The sequence below is a fragment of the Protobothrops mucrosquamatus genome, unplaced genomic scaffold (genome assembly GCF_001527695.2).
Source record: "Protobothrops mucrosquamatus isolate PMUCROS unplaced genomic scaffold, P.Mucros_1.0 scaffold_113, whole genome shotgun sequence".
NCBI classification, from domain to species: Eukaryota; Metazoa; Chordata; class Lepidosauria; order Squamata; family Viperidae; genus Protobothrops; species Protobothrops mucrosquamatus.
The window spans coordinates 91,337-113,123 of record NW_015386189.1 but is presented as its reverse complement, the minus strand read 5'-3'; the positions used below and the strand labels follow the sequence as shown (position 1 = coordinate 113,123).

Below are 21,787 nucleotides of genomic sequence, written 5' to 3'. Positions count from 1 at the left end.
GAGCAAAAAAAAAAAAAAGCTCTGTTGCAAGAAGAGACCATCCCTATCAACACCCCCACCCCCACCCTGGAGGTGGCTGATGGGACTTGTAATCCAAAGCACTCCTCAGTAGAAGCCCAAAGTCACCCTCTGGATCGCTCACTGCTGCAAAAATGATGGGGATATTTTAAAAATTGGGCCTTTGCAGCGGGGGAGGGGGGGAAGGAGGCAACCTCCAACCCTATTCCGGCCTCTCATGCACAAGGGGAGACCCGCTGGCTGCCTGACGGATGGGATTTGTAGTCCAAGGGTCCCCGGGTGGGACGAAGGGTCCCTAGGTGGGGCTAAGCCTCGACGAGAAGGCATTACACACACACAAACACAAAAACACACACACAGCGTCGCAACCACCTAATCGCCTTCACCTGTGCGGCCGAGGCCCACCTGGCCGTGCTGAGGCGCCTCGCGCGCCGCGGCCGTCTCCATGGCAACCGCTCCGCGAGCCGAGCGATCACACCTGTGTTTGCGCGGGAACGAGCGCGCGCCTTTCCCGCCCAGCGCCCTCGGACCGCCTCGCGGGCTCTTTTCTGCACGCCCATTCTCGCCCGTTGATTGGCTGCTCCGAAAACGCGTCCCTCGGATTGGCTGAGCGGTCTGTCCCCCTCGCTGAGAGGCGGGGACATTTAAAAAGTCGGCGGGCTCCTCGGGCTGAGCGCAAAAAAAGCAAAGCGGGCGCGCCTCAGAGGCAGCAGACGCCGCTACCGCGTCTCTCGGTCCCCGAAAGGGACGATGCTGCGGGGCGCCGGAGGGCAAAAAAAAAGTCTCTCTCCGGCGCTCCCGTGGCCCAAGTCCTCGAGTTCGAAGCTGGTCAGGGGCCTTTTGAGCTTTGAGGTAATTCTAGCAGAGACTTTTCTACGTTGTACGATACTGAGGGGAGCGCGCGTTCTTTAGCTAATTAATAGCTGATTGTTCTCGGGGAGTCAGGATAGCACCTCTGGTGATTTTAAGCGCGGCGTGTATTCTTTGGAGTAAAACGCCAGGGGTGGCTGAGGTAATATCTCAACGGTGTTTTATTCAAAGGACGCCAATACCACAGGTCGCTAAAGATACTGTTATCTCAGTCCTCGCAAACCGTGTGTCTTGAAGTAATTCTAGTCAAAGCTCACGTTCTTAAAATTTGGGTGGAACCTGAGGTAATCTCAGCCATGTCCTTTTAAAAAAGGACCAAACCGCCACAGGTTGAATAAGAGTTAAAATTAACGTTAAAGATAAAATTGCCTCAGGAGCGGACCTTCCTCTCAGGAATAAAATGAATTCTTGGGAATTTTGGCTAGGACTTCAAGTACCTACCTACTTACCTACCTAATCTACCTAGCTACCCGCCCACCTCCCTCCCTCCCTCTATCTCCATCAATCCATCCACCCACTCAGTCTATCTTTATCTCCATCTTATCTATCTATCTACCTACTTACCTACCTACCTCCCAATCTAATCTACCTATCATCCATCCATCCAATCTACCTCCCAATCTAATCTATCTATCATCCATCCATCCAATCTACCTCCCAATCTAATCTACCTATCATCCATCCATCCAATCTACCTCCCAATCAAATCTACCTATCTACCTCCCAATCTAATCTACCTATCATCCATCCAATCTACCTCCCAATCTAATCTACCTATCATCCATCCATCCAATCTACCTGTCTACCATCCATCCATTATACCTACCTACCTCTTTCTCTCTCTCTCACACACACACACAGACACACAGACACACACATCTGGCCACATTCCCTGTTTTGCCATCCTCCGTGTCCTATTAGAAATGAAATTTTAGCTCCTGGAATTCTCTTTTATATTCCTGACAGCCTCTTCTGTGGCTGCTTTGAGCTTTCATCAAAGGAAGGAAATGAAAGAACAAAAATAAGCCACTCCAGGGCTTCTTTGCCAAATGTTACAGCACACACTGGTCACAGGAGGGCAGACTTTGCTGCTTTGACTAAACTCAGTTTTATGGGTCTTTGCTTATTATGTATATTCCTTTATCAAAGGTGTACGCTGAGTGCCCCTAGGAAAAAAAGCACAGAGTTGTAGGAATCATAACAAGGCCCTAGAATTCTTGATCAGGGGTTGATGAAAGGTATCCGTAAGGGGGGGCAGACTTTCCTGCTTTTACCAGCTGGGCTCGGGGTGAAGAGAATCAAAGTCCTGCCCCAAGACCTCCCACTTGCTATCGGTAAAGCCGCCACAAAACAATACAACTCCATATTTTGAGCTGGAGCAACAGGCTTGAACCAGAGGAGCTGGTCAAAGGGACATTTCCCCCGAATCCCGAATTAACCACAAAACAACAGCTAAAAGGATAATACTTTCTCCTTTCTGTATGTTTTTCCTTCTTAACAGTGGAAGAAAATACAGTGAACAATTGCTTTGGGATTATAATTATAATAAAATAGAGCTGAAAGGGACCTTGGAGGTCTTCTAGTCCAAGGCTTTTCAACCAGTGGTACGGGTACCACCTGTGGTACATTGGCACCTGGCAAGTGATATGCGACCATCCTAGAAAAGTGGTAGCGGGGGAGGGGAAAGAGCTGAACCGGTGGTAGCACCGCACAAGCCTGAGCGAGAGATGGCTGGAGCTGCAGGGCTGTCAGGGCTCAGCGGAAGCGCCAGGATCTGCTTCTTCGGGACTGTCAGGGTTCAGTGGAAGCGCCAGGATCAGCACCAGGCTCCAGCTGGAGCTCAGCACTGATCCTGGTGCTTCTGCTGAGCGCTGAAGAAGTACCAATCAGTGGAATGTTGCAGCCTCTCCAGGGTCTTGTCATTTACATTCAGATGCTTGGCAACTGATTCATATTTATGACGGTCACAGTGTCCCAGGGTCATGTGAAGTGACCAAAATCTGCTGCAACCACCCAGCAGACGGGGGGAATAAAAACCAAACACCCCCCCACCCCACCCCCGCTGCCAATCCTCAACAGAAATGCCTCACAACAATGAAAACCTTGGACAGGAGGAAGAGCACCACCGGGGGGGGGGCAGGTGTCTTGCTCGGCTGTGGCTTGGGGGGCACTTTTTTCAGTGCCATTGTAACTTCGAACAATCACTAAGTGAACTGTTGTAAGTCGAGGACTACCTGTACTTCATCACTTTTTTACTTTTTTTGGGGGGGGGTGGCCATCAAATTTTTGACCCCTTGCTAGGCGACTGGTGGTACTCGGATATTGCCATATCCTAAAAGTGGTACAATGGGTGAAAAGGTTGAAAAGCCCTGTTCTAGTCCAACCCCCTCCCTGCTCAGGGCAGGAAACCCTATTCTATAGCAAATAAATTAGCTTGTAGGTACAGTTTGTGACCTGCAGGAGGCAGATGAGGGTTTTTCCCCCCTCTTTGGTTTCTGTTACTTGGAGATTAATAACTGCAAGAACTGAACTTGGTTTGAAAATCACTGCGTCAAGGGAAATAGTTGCATAACGGTAAAATTCAACCTTTTGCAACAAATGCCCTGCAGATGTGCTGGAATATTTACCTATCCCTGCAGTTTGTATGGGTGGGGAATGGTGAAAACACTACAGGTAGTCCTTGACTTACAACCTTGAGCCCAAAACGTCTGTTGCTAAGTGAACCATTTGTTCAGTGAATGTTATGAACCTTCCTTGCCACAGTTGTTAAGCGAATCACTGCAGTTTTTAAGTCAGTAACCCAGTTGTTAAGTGAATCCGGTTTCCCCCCAATTGACTTTGCTTGTCAGAAGGTCACAAAAGGGGATCATGTGACCCCCAGGGACGCTGGGACCGTCATAAATACGAGTCAGTTGCCCAGCTTCTGGATTTTGATCATGTTGACTGCAGGGATGCTGCAACGGTTGTAAGTGTGAAAAACGGTCATAAGTCACTTTTTTCATTGCCACTGTAACTTCAAATAACGAACGGTGTTATGTCAAGGAGTAACAACCATCCGTTTGTACATTGCAACAATTAGGAAGTTCTTCCAGATCTAGAAAGCTGCAACGTTATACTGTCGGAGGAAAAATAACCCAAACTTTAGGCACAAATAAAAATTCAGAGGGAGGGGAGATGGAAGGAACATTACATGCTGAGCAAAAACGTATAAGGCACTGATAAGGAAAGAGATCACGCAAATAAGAGCCGTTGTGAATCGAAGTTTCTTTAGATAGTGTTTTTCAAACTTGGCTACTTTTAAGATGTTTGTGGATTTCAATTCGCAAATTCCTCAGTTTGAAAAAACCTAGTGTAGATGAAGAGGGCTAGCATACGAAGGACAGAATAACATGCTGATATTTAGTAAAATTTGACTGGATGTGGAAAAACGATTGAAATGCAAAATTTTTGCCAAAGATAATGAGCAGGCTTTAAAAATTTCTTGGGTTCCCACCCCCTCCCCAATCTTGTTGCTTGCAGAGTGTAACTGTAGAAAAGACACAAACTCGGGTGTGGTTAGCATAGAGATAAGGGGGAAAAATATTCTGGGGGAGGGAAGGGAAGATTCAGGCTTAGCTGAAGAATAAAGAGGACTGGCCCAATGTGGAATTTATTAAATTTTGAAAATGTTGGGTCTTGAGTTCGATAAGGGAATAAAATGAAACAAACTAAACAGAAGTAAAAGGCCTACATCTGAAGCTGTGTCTGAGCTGTTTTAGCTCAATTCCAGATCAAAGCTATGCTGGCTTCTAGTTCCCATCAATCCAGCCTGCTTGATTGTGGATCATGGGAATTATAGTCCTAATGGCACCAAGGAAATGAAGCTTCTCCCAGTTTAAGACCAATCCCTGAGAGGACCTCTCCCTCCCTCCCTCTCTCTCTTTTTCTTTTTGTCTCTTTTTCTCTCTTTGTCTCATTCTGCTTTTCTTTTTCTTTGTTTTCTCTCTCTCTCTCTTCTTTCTCCCCCTTTTGTTTCTCTCATTTTCCCCCTTTCTCTTTTTCCTGTCTCTATCTCTGCCTCTTCTTTTTCTCTTTCTTGTCTCTTTGTCTTTCTCTGTCTGTCTTTTTCCGCTTTTTCTGTTTTTCTCTCTTTTTCTCTCCTTTTTCTTTCTTGTTGTCTCTGTCTTTATCTTTTTGTCTTTTTCTTTTTCCTCTCTCTGTTTCTCTCTCTCTGTTTCTGTTTCTATTCCTTTTTCTCTTTGTTGTTTCTACCACTTTCTCTCTCTCTGTCTCTTTGTCTTTTTTTCTCTTTTCCCCCCCCTCTCTCTTTCTCTTTCTCTCTTCTACAGATTTAGCATTTGTGAGGAAGGGCCGGGCATGTTTCTTCTCTTCCAAGCTGTTGGTAGATTAAGTAGAATAGGATTTAAAGAAGAAGACCTCTGTGAGAAGCTTATGGCTGGCAACCAACAGAGTGTAGGAGCTTCCAAGGGCAGGCTGTGTTGGGACATGGGGTCAGTTATGTTAACCCAGTCGGATAACAGGAGTTCAAAGATCACTCCGTTGGGAAACCCGATTTAGGCGGGGCGAACTCAGGTGACACAAAGCCTCTTCAGAGAGTTGGTTCAATTCCAGCCAGGAGAAGGTTGAATCTGCATTCTTGCTGATGTAGAACTGAATGTAGAACTTAACTTCTCCTTTGGGGAGGTGACTGATGACTTCAGGTGGACCTCAGTGAGTGTCGGGGATTTTGTAATAATACCAATGCGCAGAAAAACCTACCAGCTTAGCTATGAAAGAGGGATTTTCCTCCAGGACTTTGTGAAAGCCCATGTTCTCGTAGGACCTATGAGCGATGTGTTGCACCATGGAGGTACCCAACACGACTTCTTCATAGCCACGCTCCTGAGAAAACCGGATGACCGTCTTGATTAGAGCCTTGGATAGCCCTTGGCCACGATGCTCCTTCTTCACGGACATCCGCTTCAGCTCCCGGGCGTTGCTCCACCAAGATGGGTTGTCAGGATGGGTGAGGGCCACCATGCCTACCACTTCCTCTCCAATGTCCACCACCCAGAAGCCGCAGTCCTCTGTCTCCAGGTAGGTCCCCTGGATGTCCAGCAGGTCCGTAGTAAGGGCGTTTTGGAGATAGTCTTCATAGATGTTCTTCATGGAAAGCACGCCGACCACCAGGAGGATGGACACCACCACCAGGGAGATGATGTAGGACGCCGAGCTCAGGTAAGTCATGAGGAAGACAGCCAGAAGGCCCAGGTGTGTCTGAGGACGCCCGAGAAAGTGCCACAATGCCCGAGGAATGTGTTCCTTGATCCCTTGAATGTAGAAGGTGCGCATCATGTCATAGTCTCTGTCCTCGTACTTCCGGATGTGGTATTTGCCTGCGAACAAGTCATGTTTCTCCTGTCCTGCAAAACAGAAGAGGCAGACATCTGGGGAGATTCTTTGTCCTCCAGGTCAGGGTTGTCCCAAAGGTGCTTTTTCAAGAGACAGCGGGACTTTCTTGTTTTTCTTTGAAGACGTTTCGCTTCTCATCCAAGAAGCTTCTTCACTTCTGACTGGATGGTGGGGAATGGAAGGATTTATACTCCTTGCAGACTGCTGGTCATTTGCCTCCTTTTAGAGAGGCGTTGAGGCTACCTGGAGATTTACCTGTGTCCTCAGGTCACCTGAGTGGTGCAAATGGGTGTGGAGCCTTCTTGGCTGCAGGATGTTTTCTGCCCTGGGTCTCTTCCCCGTTGAAGACGGGTGCAGGCTGTTGGGGATGAGTCTATGGGGGTCTGCATCTCAAAACTGAAAAAACATCTTTGGGATAACCAGGACCTGGATGACAAGAGAAGCTTCATAGACATTTAGCCATGCATTTGGGATGGAAACCCTTCGAATGGTGCGGGAGGATGAACGGATTTCCAGAAAACATTGCAGACTCCAGGAACCATTTGCGCTTCAGTTTGAGATTCAGACAACCCAGACTCATCCCCAACAGGCTGCGCTGGTCTTCAACGGTGAAGGGACCCAGGGCAGAAAACGTATCACAAAAAAGATTTTGAGAGTTTGGAAAAAAATTCAGATAAGAGCAATTAAAATGATCCAAAGCCTGGAGAGTAAAACATTACGAAGAATGGCTGCAGGACTTGGGTTTGGCTAGTCCAGGGGCAGGCAACCTTGGCTCTTTTATGACTCGTGGACTTCAACTCCCAGAATTCCTGAGCCAGCATGGCTCAGCTTGGAAACCTCTTTCTTTTCCTTTCAGCATGGCTGGCTCAGGAATTCTGGGAGTTGAAGTGCACAAGTCATAAAAGAGCCAAGGTTGCCTACCCCTGGGCTAGTTTAAAGAAAAGAAGATCAGTTGTTGTTCTTTGAATTTTTTTCCCAAACTCTCAACATCTTTTTTGTGATAAATGAACTGTCGTTAAATCAAGGGCTACCTGTGTCATCTGGAGCAATCAATCTGAACTGCCACTTAATCTAGGAGTCCTGATTCTTATCACTTGAACCTCCCCTTCCTATTTGCCACCTGGGGAAAAATCAATCCATCAGAGTAGAGCTGGAAGGGACTTTAGAGGTTTTCTAGTCCAACCCCCTGCTCATACTGTTAGGAAGGAGCAGTCTTCACCCTCTTTCTCACACAAACTCTGAATTTGAGTTCTCTCTTGATCCTCTGGAAGGCAGCCTCTCTCTCCTGGGAATCTGGACTGCATCCCAACAGAGTCCTTTTTTAATTCCATTTTTAAGCCGGAATTGTCCCTGCTGGCATTAAAAATATAGCTGGCCCAATTCCTGCCTTGCAAAGGTGGACGGCTACTCGCCCATCCCACATCACTTACCTGCTGCCAGGTGTCCAGGTGCTGGCCTCTCCTGACCATCTATGATAGCAGCCATGATCTTGCAAGGAAGCGACAAGATTAAAGGGAAGAAATCCTGCCAGCTTCCTGTAAAGTCACTCTACAATCTCTATTTTAGTCCAGAGGCTGTTAAAAAAAGGATCTTTCAGGGATCAAGCTTGCTTTCACTTTGCAGGATCCCGAGAGATGGGAAAAAAGTAATTCTATATATACACGATGTTTATTAAATCCTTTGAAACTGGACTAAGTGTATAGCAAAACCCGGATCGGAGCTGCCGGATTTAAATCGGCTTTTGTAGATTAAATCGAATCTAAATGACTTAAAAGCCGTCCTTCAAAAAAGAGCATTTTATACCCAACTCCCCGGCACGTCTGTTGAATGGCTGACTTGTTCATCGTGAGTTGGATGATAAACCAGTCAAAACTCAGATTAAGAGCCTCCCCCTTTTTTTTTTTTTTAAAGGTTGAGACAGAAGACAAAGTCCACACGCGCCTGGAATTTTAGTACTTTATTATTGCAAGGCAATAAAATGTGGTTTGGTATTTTTTTTTCTTCTTCTTTTTTAAATGAGGAAAAACCGTTTTGTGGCTTGGAAGCTTGGTGAGAGATGAAGAGTGCCGTAAGGTGAACAAGGATCAGGTCTAGAAACATGTCAACTTTATTGAAGAATCAAATGTATTTCCCCACACGGCACAACGCCAGTGGACAAACCTGCACAGGACAATAGGGTCACTGCTCGGACAGCGAGACGTTGAAAAATCAGCGGAGGCAAAAATGGATTGAAGAGAGATGGACGCAATCCATTCAAAACAGCAGCACAACAATCAAAATTCTTCAACCGTGTGAGGTTTTTTTTTTAAAAAAAAAACAGGGTTTAAGATTTTTTTTAAAATCCCGCCTTTATTATTTTTAAGTATAATTCAAGGTGGCCAAGGTATCTAATAGTCATTTCTCCTATTTTTCTCACAACAATCCTGTGAGGTAAAGTAGGTTGGGACTGAGTGACTGGCCCAGGCACCCAGCCAACTTTTGTGCCTAAGGCGAGACTAGAATTCACTGTCGCCTGGAGATTGGCCCAAAGTCACCCAGTTGGCTTTCGTGCTAAGGCGGGACTAGAACTCACCGCCTCCTGATGATTGGCCCAAAGTCACCCAGCTACCTTTCATTCTTATAGCAGAACTAGAACTCACCGTCTCCTGGTGATTGGCCCAAAGCCATTCAGCTGGCTTTCATGCCTAAGGCAGGACTAGAACTCACCGCCTCCTGATGATTGGCTCAAAGTCACCCAGCTGGCTTTCGTGCTAAGGCGGGACTAGAACTCACCGTCTCCTGATGATTGGCTCAAAGTCACCCAGATGGTTTTGATGCTTAGGGCAGAACTAGAACTCACTTGTCTCCTGGCTATTTGCCCAGAGTCGCCCAGCTGGCTTTCGTGCCTAAGGTGGGACAAGAACTCAGGGTCTCCTGATAACTGGCGCAAAGTCACCCAGCTGGCTTTCACGCCTGTGGCAGGACTAGAACTCACCATCTCCTGTTTTTTTTTAGCCTGGTGTGTTAACCACCAGATCAACCCGACTAAAGCAGACTTCATCTTCGCACAGATTCTTTCCTATTAAGAAATTTGGCAGGGAGCAACGGCTTGGCCACTATCTTGCCAGTACCCAAAATGGCTGACTGGATCTAAATCCAAAGAATCCTCACTAATCCAGCTCCTTTTCCAGGCAGGCAAGAAGGAAGGAAGGAAGGAAGGAAGGAAGGAAGGAAGGAAGGAAAGAAGGGCAGAGCAAGCACAATAGACTTATAAACCGCTTCACAGTGCTTTACAGCCCTCTCTAAGCGGTTTAGAGTCAACCTATCGCCCACAACAATCTGGGTCCTCATTTTACCGACCTCGGAAGGACGGAAGCCAAGTCAACCTTGAGCCAGTGAGACTTACATTTTGATTATGTTATAATAATAATAATAGTAAAGTTGGAAGGGACCTTGGAGGTCACCTAGTCCAACCCCCTGCTCAGGCAGGAAACCCTATACCAGTGGTGGCGAACCTTTGAGAGACCGAGTGCCCAAACTGCAACCCAAAACCCACTTATGCATCGCTGGGTGCCGGGCAGGCGTGGCCACTGAATGGGCATGGCCACTGAGCTGTCAGCTCATGCTCACTCGCTCGCACGTTCGCTGTCCGCTCCGACTCGTGCTCGCGCTCTCTGCAGCAAATGCTGCTTCTGCCGAACGTTGCTCCTTTTATAGTCTCTCACCTATTCCCAGACCGCGCATGCACGGAGAGCTGCGCATGGATGGAGAGGAGGAGGGAACAGCTCGGCCCACCAATGGCTCGCGTGCCACCAGAGACGGCTCCGCGTGCCGCCTGTGGCACGCGTGCCATAGGTTCGCCACCACGGCCCTATACCATTTTGGACAAATGGCTGTCCAGTCTCTTAAACACCTCCAGTGTTGGAGCATTCACCGCTTCTGGAGGCAGGTGGTTCCACTGGTTAATTGTTCTCACTGTCAGGAAGTTTCTCCTTAGTTCTAGGTTGCTTCTCCCCACCCAAGCTGGAGGCCCAGCTGATTTTTCTACAGACATCCCGTCCACATTGAACCTTGAACCTGTACTGAGAACTAACAGCGGGTTAAAAAGCAACTTTAGCTAAACCGACTCTGTTGGATTTTGCCAGAATTTTGCACGGGCTTGCTGCTTTTTAAGATTACCTCCCCCCCTATATTTTCATTTTCAGAATAAATTTCCTTTTTGTCTCTTAAAAGCTAAAAATTCTTCGCTAGACCGAGGTCAGCCTGGCTGATGACCGATGCCGTGGTAAACTTTAAAACAGGAATTCTTGAAAAAAATCGGAAGGCCAGCCAGAGAAATGTTAAATTGTCTCCCCTCTGGGAGAGCTGAGAAAAATGGTTGATTCCAAAGATTGAGGGATTAAGACAGCTCCCCCCATAGAACAGGGATAAAGAATTGGGGACTTGTCTATGGAGATTCTCAGTCCTCCAGGTATGTTTGTCCCAAAGGTGCTTCTTCAGGAGGCAACTGGACTTTGTTTTTCTTTGAAGACGTTTAATGATAATAAAGTTGGAAGGGAGCTTGGAGGTCATCTAGTCCAACCCCCTGCTCAGGCAGGAAACCCTATACCAGTGATGGCGAACCTTTTAGAGACCGAGTGCCCAAAAACTGGCCCCGCCCCCACTCCATGCCCTGCCCTGCCCCGCCCCCACCCCATCCCCCACCCCGCCTGCCCACAGGGCCACTCACCGCCTCCAGGGCCCGCCGCAGATCACCAAGGCAGCCTAGCAGAGCCATGGCAGCCACGCCCTCTGCCCATGCCCTGCAGCATCAACTGTGCGTGATGGGGTGTGAGGGCAGAGTCTTGTCTATGTTGCCTGGCTGCCATGTCCTTGGCAGCGCTGCTCCGGGTGGGCCACGCTTGGGGGCGACTCTCCTCCAGGGGGGGCTGCTGGTGAGGAGGGGGTCATGGGAGGCGAGGCTGGGGGCAATGGCACGTGTGCCCACAGAGAGGGCTCCGATTGCCGCCTCTGGCACGCGTGCCATAGGTTCGCCACCACTGCCCTATACCATTTCAGACAAATGGCTGTCCAGTCTCTTCTTAAAAACGTTTCGCCGTGACCTGAGAATCTCCATCGACATTTAGCGATGCACTTTGGGAATGAAGGGTGCACCTTCGAAGGGTGCGGGAGGGTGAACGGATTTCCAGAAAAGATTGCAGACTCCAGGAACCATTTGTGCTTCAGTTTGAGATTCAGACAACCCAGACTCATCCCCAACAGCCTGCGCCTGTATTCAATGGTGAAGGGACCCAGGGCAGAAAAACGTCCCGCAGCCAAGGAGACTCCACACCCATTTGCACCACTCCGGTGACCCCAAGGACACAGGTAAACCTCAACAGTGGCCTCAACGACTCTCCAAAAGAAGGCAAATGACCAGCTGTCTGCAAGGAGTATAAATCCTTCCCTTTCCCACCATCCAGTCAGAGCTGAAGAAGCCTCTGGGATGAGAAGGGAAATGTCTTCAAAGAAGAAACAAAGGAAGTCCAGTTGCTTCCTGAGAAAGCACCTTTTAAGATATCCCTTCCTCCCATCCATCCACCTATCCATCCATCCATCCATCCTAAATTCCAAACCTTCCTTTCTTTCATCTATCCATCCATCCAAACTTCCAGACCATCCATCCATCCTAAATTCCAGGCCTTCCTTCCTTCCCTCCCTCCCTTTCCTCCCTCCCTTCCCCACCATCCAGTCGAGCTGAAGAAGCTTCTTGGACGAGAAGCGAAACGTCTTCAAAAGACAAAGTCCAGTTGCCTCCTGAAAAGAAGCCTCTTTGGGATTTGGGGATTGTTCACGTAGAGAAAAAAAACCTTGTTGGGGACATTTTCCTATAGGAATTAATTCCTGACCCTTCACTGACACCATTCCTCCATACTTTTAAGAGGGCCTAAGATCGATACAGGAAGTCCCCAACTTAAAACTGTTCGTTTACTGGACCGTTGGAAGCGATGCCACGATTAAAAAAAGGGGACTTAACCATTTTTCACAGGACCGTTGCAGCGTTCCCTGTGGTCATGTGATCAAAATTCAAAGGCTTGGCAACTGGCATGTACTTATGACACCTGCAGCGTCTCCAGGGGAGTGGTGATGTCACGTGATCCCCTTCTGACGAGCAAAGTCAATGGAGGGAAGCCCGATTCACTTAGCAATCCCGTGGCAGTGGTTCTCTTAACAACTGTGGCAAGAAAGGCCGCAAACTGGGACAAAACTCACCGAATATGTTTCGCTTAGCAATGGAAACTTTGGGCTCAACCGTGGTCATAAGCTGAGGACTACCTGTATAAAAGGAACAGTAGGTCCCCGTAATCTGGAGAAACAAGAAACAGGATTGCTCCGGCAGGAATATGGCTCAAAACAGACCCAGGGAGATAACAGCTTAGCCTGAGGCATCCCTTCTCTGCTCAGCCCTCCGAAGTGCACTCAGGATGTGGGTTCAAGAAGCTAGTCCAAGATACCCAAGCACAGGTATTTGGGGGGGGGAAATCACTACCAATACTGTAGTAGTAGTGGGGTTACTTTGCAGGCCTTCTCGTTCTGAGAAACCAAAGCCACAGATTGGGAAATAAAGAGACCACGTCTCTCCCAGTCATCAGAACGCCAGGGGCCGTGTACCCTGGAGAAGGGGGAGAAAATGCTTTTTTCCCAATGGGATGAGATGAAAGAAAAAGCTTCCGCCAATCCAAGCAGGGTAGGCAAAAAAGCCCCCGCCCAACAGGCTTCCCTGGCACACACTGGTGGTTCGTTGTCGTGAGAACAGCCCTCTGAAAAGGGCCACGTGGACGTGAGTTTAGAATGCTGAACCCCAAGGCCAGAGCTTAATGGGGTGGATGGAAAAAACGCTTCTCCGCCGATAAAAATGTACATTTTTTTCCTCCCTCACTTGCAAAGACGCCGCGAGGAGACAGGGAGTTTTCCTCTGCACATTGCTAAAACTTTAGAAGGCCCTGAAAGCCGCCTTGGGGGAAAAAAAAATCAACGTCCGGAAATGGAGACGCATCTTGGTTGTTGTTGTTGTTGCAGTGTGTGAAATCTTAGCCGCTTCCCCTGCCCTTTTGTTGACTTCGTGGGGTGGCCCAGCTGCAGGAAGAAGAAATGGGGTGCGAGGGCGGATCCAGCCCGTCGCCGGAGGACAATCCTCCGGCGGTTTCCTCACTCGGCGCTAGGAATGTCGTAGCGATACTTGGAAATCGTACAGTTGGCCAGCCTGCCGTAGACAGTGGGGAGGATGTAGTGGTGATACTTGCGGAAGCCAACCCCTTCGTACATTGCCCGGGCTTCGTGCTGGACCATGAGAGTGTTCAGCACCACGGAGGAGTAGCTGTGCTCCCGGGCAAAGGAGATCACGGTCTTGCAGAGGGCCTTGGCGATGCCAAATCCCCGATAGTCTTTCCGAACGGACATCCGTTTCAACATGAGCTCGTTGCGGTGTTCTTCAGAGGGTCTGGCCCCAACCGTGGCCACCACGCTCTCGTCCACTTCGGCCACCCAAAAGCATGAGCCTTTGTCCCCAAGGTACGTGGCCTGGATGTCCAGCAGGTCCTTCTGCAGGCAGTGGTCAATGTACATGGACCAGATGTAACCCAGGAGTTGCCGGCCCATGGCTAGCAGCAGAGTGATAGCCAGGATGGGTAGGAGCAACGACTTGGAACTGGTGAGCAGAACGCTGAAGGTGCAAGTCAGGATCAGAATGACCCACGGCTGTTTCAGCATGTGGATGCACAGAGTGGGCACGTACTCGCTCATCCCAGTGGCAAACAAGTCCCTCACGGTCTCGTAGTCCCCAGGACGGTACTGGCGGATGTGGTAAGACACCATGGTGCGCCAGGCAGGGATGGATCAAGAGCAGCGAGAAGGATCTGGAGACCCCTTGATTAAAAAAAAAAAGAAATCAAAAGAAAGGTGGTTTAAGATCCAGATTCAGTCAGTTTTGTTCCATACAATATTAACTTTATGAACTCTCAAGCTTTCTCTTTCCGCTGTGTATTTAAGATGGACAGTGATTAATTTTTATATGTATTTTATATGTAAGGGAATAGGTGTATACCAGGGGTAGGCAACCTTGGCTCTTTTATGACTTGTGGACTTCAACTCCCAGAATTCCTGAGCCAGCCACGCTGAGGGAAAATGGAGAGGTTTCCAAGCTGAGTCATGCTAATTCAGGAATTCTGGGAGTTGAAGTCCAGGAGTCATCAAGGGAACCATAGTTCTCCCATGCTGGCTCAGGAATTCTGGGAGTTGAAGTCCACAAGTCATCAAGGGACATAGTTTTCCCCATGCTGGCTCAGGAATTCTGGGAGTTGAAGTCCACAAGTCATCAAGGGACATAGTTTTCCCCATGCTGGCTCAGGAATTCTGGGAGTTGAAGTCCACGAGTCATAAAAGAGCCAAGGTTGCCTACCCCTGGTCTATGGCACATGTTGTATATGGCATGTTTATGTGTGTTCTGTACATGTACCCTTTTGAGAGCAAGCAACAGAATTGGATTTTTAACGAGTGCCAATGTGGCCACAGTAAAAAAAAATGACAATAAAGTTTATCTTATTTTATCTTATCTAATAAATAAATGGATGTGTCTCTTGCTTGTGACCACCTTGGGATTTTTCAGGGCAGCCGCCAGCTTCTGCAGTCCCCCTTTGCTGATGCTCTAGATAGACAAATGGCATTTGAGCTAGATTTGGCATTTTTGGTCAAGCGCAGGCAGTCCTCGGCTTACAACAGTTCAGAGAAACTTCCTGACAGAACAATTAACCAGTGGAACCACCTGCCTCCAGAAGCGGTGAATGCTCCAACACTGGAAGTCTTTAAGAAGAGACTGGACAGCCATTTGTCCGAAATGGTATAGGGTTTCCTGCCTGAGCAGGGGGTTGGACTAGATGACCTCCAAGGTCCCTCCCAGCTCTGTTGTCGTTATTATTTAGTGACCGTTCGAAGTTACAACAGCCCTGGAAAAAAAAGCGACATATGAACATTCTCCACCCTTACGACCGTTGCAGCGTCCACGTGATCGAAATTCAAACGCTTGGCCACCGGCTCGTATTTATGACGGTTACAGCGTCCCGGCGGGGGGGGGGGGAGGTCACGTGATCCCCCTTTTGCGACCTCCTGACCAGCGAAGTCAAAGGGGGAAGCCAGGATACACTTGACAGCCTCTCGCTAACTTAACAGCTGCAGAGATTCACTTAACGACGGTGGCAAGAAAGGTCGCAAAACGGACCTTAACCAACATCTCACTTAGCGACGTAGGTTTGGGGCTCAGTTGTGGGTCGTAACTTGAGGACTACCTGTACATTCCCCCCCACCCAATGTTTCTCAACCTTGACCATTTTAAGGCATGTGGACTTCAACTCCCAGAATTCCACAGCCAGCATTGCTGGCTGTGGAATTCTGGGAGTTGAAGTCCACATGCCTTAAAATGGCCAAGGTTGAGAAACACTGGCTTAGAGCCCTAGGGGAAATCTGCTGCTTGGGCAGGGGGCTGGACTAGATGACCTCCAAGGTCCCTTCCAACCCTATCCTAAGGATTAGGATTAAGTGGTCCTACGTAGGCCAGCTGTGGAAAGCCAACCACTGCAGTCCTGCGCATCTGGCGGCCCCAGACTGTTGAAAACCGGGCTCCCCTGCGCTAGCCGCGGACGATGGGTGTGGTAGTCCCCCCCTGGTGGGCACCCCGTTGGGAGGGGCGCGGGCGGGAGCGTCACTCGGGCCTGCCCGGACAAGGAAGCCTTCCTCGGCCTGCTGCCCCCTCGGCGGCTCAAGTACCTGCGGGCGAGCCGCACCGCCGCCGCCTTCGCCACAGCCGCCGCCGCCGCCCTCAGCAGCAACGCCACGGCCTCCTTGCCCTGGCCGCATCGAACATCGTCATTTCCGGATGGCGAGCGCGCTTCCGGCTCTTCCCGCGAGAACACTCCCCCCTCTCTATGGTAGGACTCGGGCGGCCGGAGGACTGAATTCTTTCGGACTGTAAGGGCTGGGAAGGGGGCGTGGCCAAGCCAGGCTGCACGCGCGGGCGCCTGCGCGCTCTTCTGCGGACGGAGGGAAAGGCCCCCAAGGCTCCAAAGGGGCCTCGGGAGCTCCTCCCAAGTGGCGCCGGCCGCGCAGGCGCAGATCCCGTCGTTTGCCACTGGGCGGCCGTTCAGGCGCCGGGACTACAGTTCCCAGGATTCATAGGGAGAGAAACAGTAACCACGTGTTGGCTGATCGACAAGTAGTCCTTGTGCTTTCCTGGTGGTCTCCCATCCAGTCATTAACCGGACCAGAGCATAATAACTATGTTCATGCAAGATGCATCTTTACCAAGACATATTTATCTATCTATTATCTATCTGTCATCTCTTCACTGTATCTATCTCCATTCTATCTCCATGTCTATCTGTCTATCCATATCTATCATCTTCATTGTATCTATATCCATTCTGTTTGTCTGCCTCATCTATCTATCTATCTGTCTGTCTGTCTGTCTATTTATCCATCTATCTATCCATCCCTCCCTCCCTCCCTCCCTCCCTCCCTCCATCCATCTATCTATCCATCTATCCATCTATCTATCTTCATTGTATCTATCTCAATTCTGTTTCTCTGCCTCTAATCTCTTTTTCTTTCTCTCATTTTCATTGTATCTACCTCCATTCTGTTTGTCTGCCTCTCTCTCTCTCTCTCTCTCTCTCTCTCTCCATTGTATCTATCTTCATTCTGTTTCTCTGCCTCTAATCTCTTTTTCTCTCTCATCTCCATTGTATCTATCTACCTCCATTCTGTTTCTCTCTCACACACACACACATCACCATTTCATCTATCTTTATTCTGTCTTCCTCTAATCTCTCTCTAATCTGTCTGTCTATCTGCATCTATCTTTCTCCATTGTCTCTGTCTGTCTCATATTATATAGCCACCCATCTCACACAAAAGTGGCCCTTGTTGAGCCCACACCTAGAACCCCTTCTGTGATTCTGGGCATCACATGCTGGCTGGGAGTTGAAGTCCACACATCCTTTCAAGTGACCCAGGTTGAGAACTGCTGTGCTACATGATCCCCTTCCAGCTTGACCATCTGAAGCCTGTTTCCCTTTTCTGCTTTTCTTCGGATTGACCACTCACCCATTCTAATAATATTTCGGGCAGATCTTACCGCGGGCGCCAACTTGCCGATTCGGCGTATTGGGAAGGCGAGAGAATAAAAAAGCAGCTGCAGAGAACATGGGGAGATTAAATATCCAAAGAATTTATTGGGTAAAAACTCTTTGAAGGCCCCTTGACTTGCAAGGGCACGGCAATGCCCGCATTTTCACTGAAACGATTCTTGTAAGCCAGGATTCTCTGCCTGCCGTCGCCCCCCTCCCCAAATGTTGCCGGCAAGCACCCCGTGGCCTGGCGTGGCACAGCCTGTTCTGCCAGGACCAGCCTGCCAGCCACAAGGCTGTGACCTATTTTGTGTCATTCCAGTACTTGGTGCTTAAGAAAACTATCTAGAATACAGAGACAGGGGAGGTGGGCTAGGGGACTAAGTCGTAGAAGATACGACTTAGGTCCTCAACTTACGACTGTTCATTTAGCGACCGAAGTTACAACCATACTGGAAAAAGTGACTTAGGGCTCTTTTTTTCACACTTGCGACCGTCGCAGCATCCCCAAGGTCAGGGGATCCAAATTCGGACGTTTGGCAACTGACTCGTGTTTATGACGGTCGCAGTGTCCCCGGGGTCACGTGATCCCCCTTGGCGACCTTCTGACAAGCAACGTCAAGTCGTAAGTGTGAAAAACGGTCATAAGTCACTTTTTTCAGTGCCGTTAACTTTGAGCGGTCGCTAAATGAATTGTTGTAAGTCAAGGACAGCCTGGATAGGTGTGCTTTAAAGAGCCCAGACAGCTCTGGAAATTCAACCCTGTTTTCTGACTGACTTATAGGCAGTCTGTCTTAAGATGGAACTGACCTTTGTGTTTGACACAGAGGAAGGGAGGGAGGGAGGGAAGGAGAGAAGGAAGGAAAGGAAGGAAGGGAGGGAGGGAGGGAGGGAGGGAGGAAGGAAAGGAAGGAAAGGAAGGAAGGAAGGAAGGAAGGAAGGAAGGAAGGAAGGAAGGAGAGATATGGGGATGAGAGAAAGCAAGGAAAGAAGGAGGGAGGAAGCAACGAAGGGAGGTGGGAGGGAGGAAGAAAGGAAGGGTGAAAAAAGGAAAAAAAGAAAAGGAAACAAAGAAAGAAGAGGAAGGAAATGAGAAGGAAGGAAAGGCTAAGACAGAAAGAGAGAAAGGAGAGATGGAAAGGAAGGAAGAAAATTGAGGAATGAAGGAAGGAGGAAGAGAGAAAGGAGGGAAAGAAGAAAGGAAGGAAATGGGGAAGAAAGAAACAAGAAAGAGTGGGGGAAAGGAAGAGGAAGAGGGAGGAAGGAAGGAAGGAAAGAAAGAAAGAAAGAAAAAAGAAAGAAAGAAAGAAAAAAGAAAAAGAAAGAAAGAAAGAAAGAAAGAAAGAAAGGAAGAAAGAAAGAAAGAAAGAAAGACATGTCCAGGTCTTTGTAAAACTATCAACAATATTTCTCCCTAAAAGCCAGGCTAGGATATCTCAGTTCTTTTAAAAGTCTGGGAGGCGCACTCCTTGCTTGTGGGCCGAGGGCCGGCATTCTCGCAGCCCCCCCAAACCGAAAGGGTCCCAGCCGGAAAAAAGGGCCCAACAGCCCCGTTCTTCTCGGGGCGACGCTGAGGGCCCCCTCCTTTCCCTCACTGGGCCTGTCTCTGAGCCTCCAGTTGGCGCAGGCGCAGCTTGCGCAGGCGCAGTGCGAGGTCCTTGGGCACCTTCCCGCCCTTGGCCAGGATCTCCCGCAGACGCTGCTTGGGGGTCTTGGTCAGGCGGAAGTCGCAGAGGGTGGCGCTGTTCTCGTAAGAGACGTGGCAGGTTCGGGTGACGGGGTGGTAGCCCTCGGCCGCAGCGGTCACCTCGTATTCGCCGGGGTTGAGCAGACGCCAGTAGTCCCCATCGAAAGCTGCCGGTGGAGAAATGGAAGAGGGTTACCCAACTAGGGAATATGATCAGTGCTAGAAGGGAGTGGGGTTTGTGGGGAGGAGGAGGAGGAGGAGGAGGAGGAGGAGGAGGAGGAGAAAAATGTAGGGTTCTTGATGCTCTCTGATGGTGGTTTTCTCACAGACGTTGCATTACCCAACTAGGGAATAAGATCAGTGCTAGAAGGGAGTGGGTTTGTGGAGAGGAGGAGGANAGAAAAATGTAGGGTTCTTGATGCTCTCTGATGGTGGTTTTCTCACAGACGTTGCATTACCTAACTAGGGAATATGATCAGTGCTAGAAGGGAGTGGGTTTGTGGAGAGGAGGAGGAGGAAGAGGAAGAAGGAGAAGAAGGAGGAGAAGGAGGAAAAGAAGAAGAAGAAGAAGAAGAAGAAGAAGAAGAAGAAGAAGAAGAACAACAACAACAACAACAACAACAACAACAACAACAACTGTGGGGTCCTTGGTGCTCTCTGACCTTGTTGGGGTGTATATGTGGTTTTCTCCTTGATTAAGGAACTACCTAATTAGGGAACTGCTTGATCAGGGAACTTTAACTTTGGTCAGCGCTAGAAGAGAGTGGGGTTTGCAGAGAGGTGGTGGTGGTGGTGGTGGTGGAGGAGGAGGAGGAGGAGGAGGAGGAGGAGGAGGAGGAAGAAGAAGGATGGAATGTGGGGTCCTTGGTGCAGTTTTCTTCCAGGTGTTAGGTAACATCATCAGTAATGTTGACTAGCACTGATGACATTACCTAGTTGGGTCATGAAATGTCTGCAAGGAAACTGCCCCGCTCAGAGAGCACCCAGGACCCCCTCAATTCAACCACGAGCTACAAAGATTCTCCTGTATTAGTAAATTAAAGAAGCGTTGCTGGGCAGCTGTGGCATCGGCTGCCCACGTGGGCTGCGCCACGGCTTTCGGTACCTGTCCTGATGTCATGGTTGATGCCGTCCACAGAAATGATGGCATCGGCGATGCCTCGCTCCGTGTCTTTGTCCCGGACGATCCCCTTAATCCCTCGGTGGATCTGGAAGGAGACATCCGGTTACATGCAAGGACCGGGCTGCTGAGATGACCCCCGTGGCCGGATCTCCCAAAGGATTTATCAGAGTTTGGATCTTCTCACAGGATCCCGAATTGAGTCCCGGGGGGGAAGGGACCGGCGATCCTTACCTGTTCCATGTACAGCAAGAGGGATTCCTTGTTGTTCTCCCACTCCTGCGGGAGCTCCGATTCGTGTGGGAATTTGTCGCAGGAGAGCTCGATGGTCACCTCAAAGCAGTTGGTGTGCAGGTAGCTGAAGTCGTTCATACCTGCAGGGAAGAGGACCTGAGCAGACCTCACTTTGACCCCGGAGGATCCCGACCCACAAGGGATCCGGAGAGAGCCAGTTTGGTGCAGTGGCTAAAGTGCTGACCTAGAAATCGGGAGACGGTGATTTCTAGTTCCGCCTTAGGCATGAAAGCTGGCTGGGTGACTTTGGGCCTATCAGCAGGAGACGGTGAGTTCTAGTCCTGCCTTAGGTGTGAAAGCTGGCTGGGTGACTTTGAGCCAATCACTAGGAGAAGGTGAGTTCTAGTCCCGCCTTAGGCATGAAAGCCGGTTAGGTGTCTTTGGGTCAATCACCAGGAGACGGTGAATTCTAGTTCCACCTTAGGCATGAAAGCCGGTTAGGTGACTTTGGGCCAATCACCAGGAGACGGTGAGTTCTAGTCCCGCCTTAGGCATGAAAGCCAGCTGGGTGACTTTGTGCCTATCACCAGGAGACGGTGAGTTCTAGTCCCGCCTTAGGCATGAATGCTGGCTGGGTGACTTTGGGCCAATTACCAGGAGACGGTGAGTTGTAGTCCTGCCTTAGGTCAGAAAGCCGGTTGGGTGTCCTTCTTTCCATCTCCAGGGGACGGGGAGTTCTAGTCCCACCTTAGGCATCAAAAGCCATCTTTGTGACTTTGGGCCAGTCACCAGGAGATGGTGAGTTCTAGTCCCTCCTTAGGCATGAAAGCCAGTTAGGTGTCTTTGTGCCTATCACCAGGAGACGGTGAGTTCTAGTTCCACCTTAGGCATGAAAGCCGGTTAGGTGTCTTTGGGTCAATCACCAGGAGACTGTGAGTTCTAGTTCCACCTTAGGCATGAAAGCCGGCTGGCTGACTTTGTGCCTATCACCCGGAGACGGTGAGTTCTAGTGCCTCCTTAGGCATGAAAGCCGGTTAAGTGTCTTTGGGTCAATCATCAGGAGACGGTGAGTTCTAGTTCCACCTTGGGCATGAAAGCCGGCTGGCTGACTTTGAGAGCCAATTAACCAGGAGGAAGGGAATTCTACTCTTGCCTTTAGCACGAAAGGCGTCAGGGTGGCTTTGGGCCAATCACAGGGAGATGGTGCGTTCTAGTTCTGCTTTGGCGTGGATTTTGCCCCGTGCGTTTCTCCAAACCCTTTGCTTAGTGCTAGTCTGCTTAGTTTACCGCTAGTCCCCATGGAGGACGGCCCGTTCACCTACTTCCCGGCAC

At 49.4% G+C, this 21,787-nt stretch overlaps 3 protein-coding genes across 3 annotated transcripts in view; all 3 read right to left on the bottom strand.

Moving 5' to 3' along the window:
• Window positions 1-5,595: 5,595 nt before the first annotated feature.
• On the bottom strand, window positions 5,596-7,764 carry LOC107287842 (N-acetyltransferase 8-like). The gene is made up of 2 exons (XM_015816397.1): window positions 7,710-7,764; window positions 5,596-6,290 (listed from the first exon to the last, which is right to left on the bottom strand). Exons 1-2 carry the CDS (start codon window positions 7,762-7,764, stop codon window positions 5,596-5,598), a joined length of 750 nt encoding a protein of 249 aa, XP_015671883.1.
• A 5,681-nt stretch (window positions 7,765-13,445) lies between these two features.
• LOC107287863 (probable N-acetyltransferase CML1) lies at window positions 13,446-14,112 on the bottom strand. The gene has a single exon (XM_015816420.2). It carries the CDS (start codon window positions 14,110-14,112, stop codon window positions 13,447-13,449), a length of 666 nt encoding a protein of 221 aa, XP_015671906.1. The 3' UTR covers window position 13,446.
• A 4,893-nt stretch (window positions 14,113-19,005) lies between these two features.
• Window positions 19,006-21,787, bottom strand: part of LOC107287832 (probable phospholipid-transporting ATPase IF) — a gene marked incomplete at its 5' end in the record, with an annotated part of 61,084 nt that continues 58,302 nt past the window's right edge. The window contains 3 exons of the mRNA XM_015816385.2: window positions 19,006-19,268; window positions 20,207-20,309; window positions 20,456-20,595. Coding sequence (XP_015671871.2) covers window positions 19,006-19,268; window positions 20,207-20,309; window positions 20,456-20,595 — 506 coding nt within the window. The remainder of the gene's footprint in view (window positions 19,269-20,206; window positions 20,310-20,455; window positions 20,596-21,787) is intronic.

Excerpts from the sequence above, each read along its gene's own strand:
- LOC107287842 (XM_015816397.1), bottom strand. The coding sequence starts at position 7,764 with ATGGCTGCTATCATAGATGGTCAGGAGAGGCCAGCACCTGGACACCTG. Across the intron at positions 6,291-7,709 it reads ACCTGGACACCTGGCAGCAG|GACAGGAGAAACATGACTTG; the intron begins GTAAGTGATGTG and ends TCTGTTTTGCAG.
- LOC107287863 (XM_015816420.2), bottom strand. The coding sequence starts at position 14,112 with ATGGTGTCTTACCACATCCGCCAGTACCGTCCTGGGGACTACGAGACC.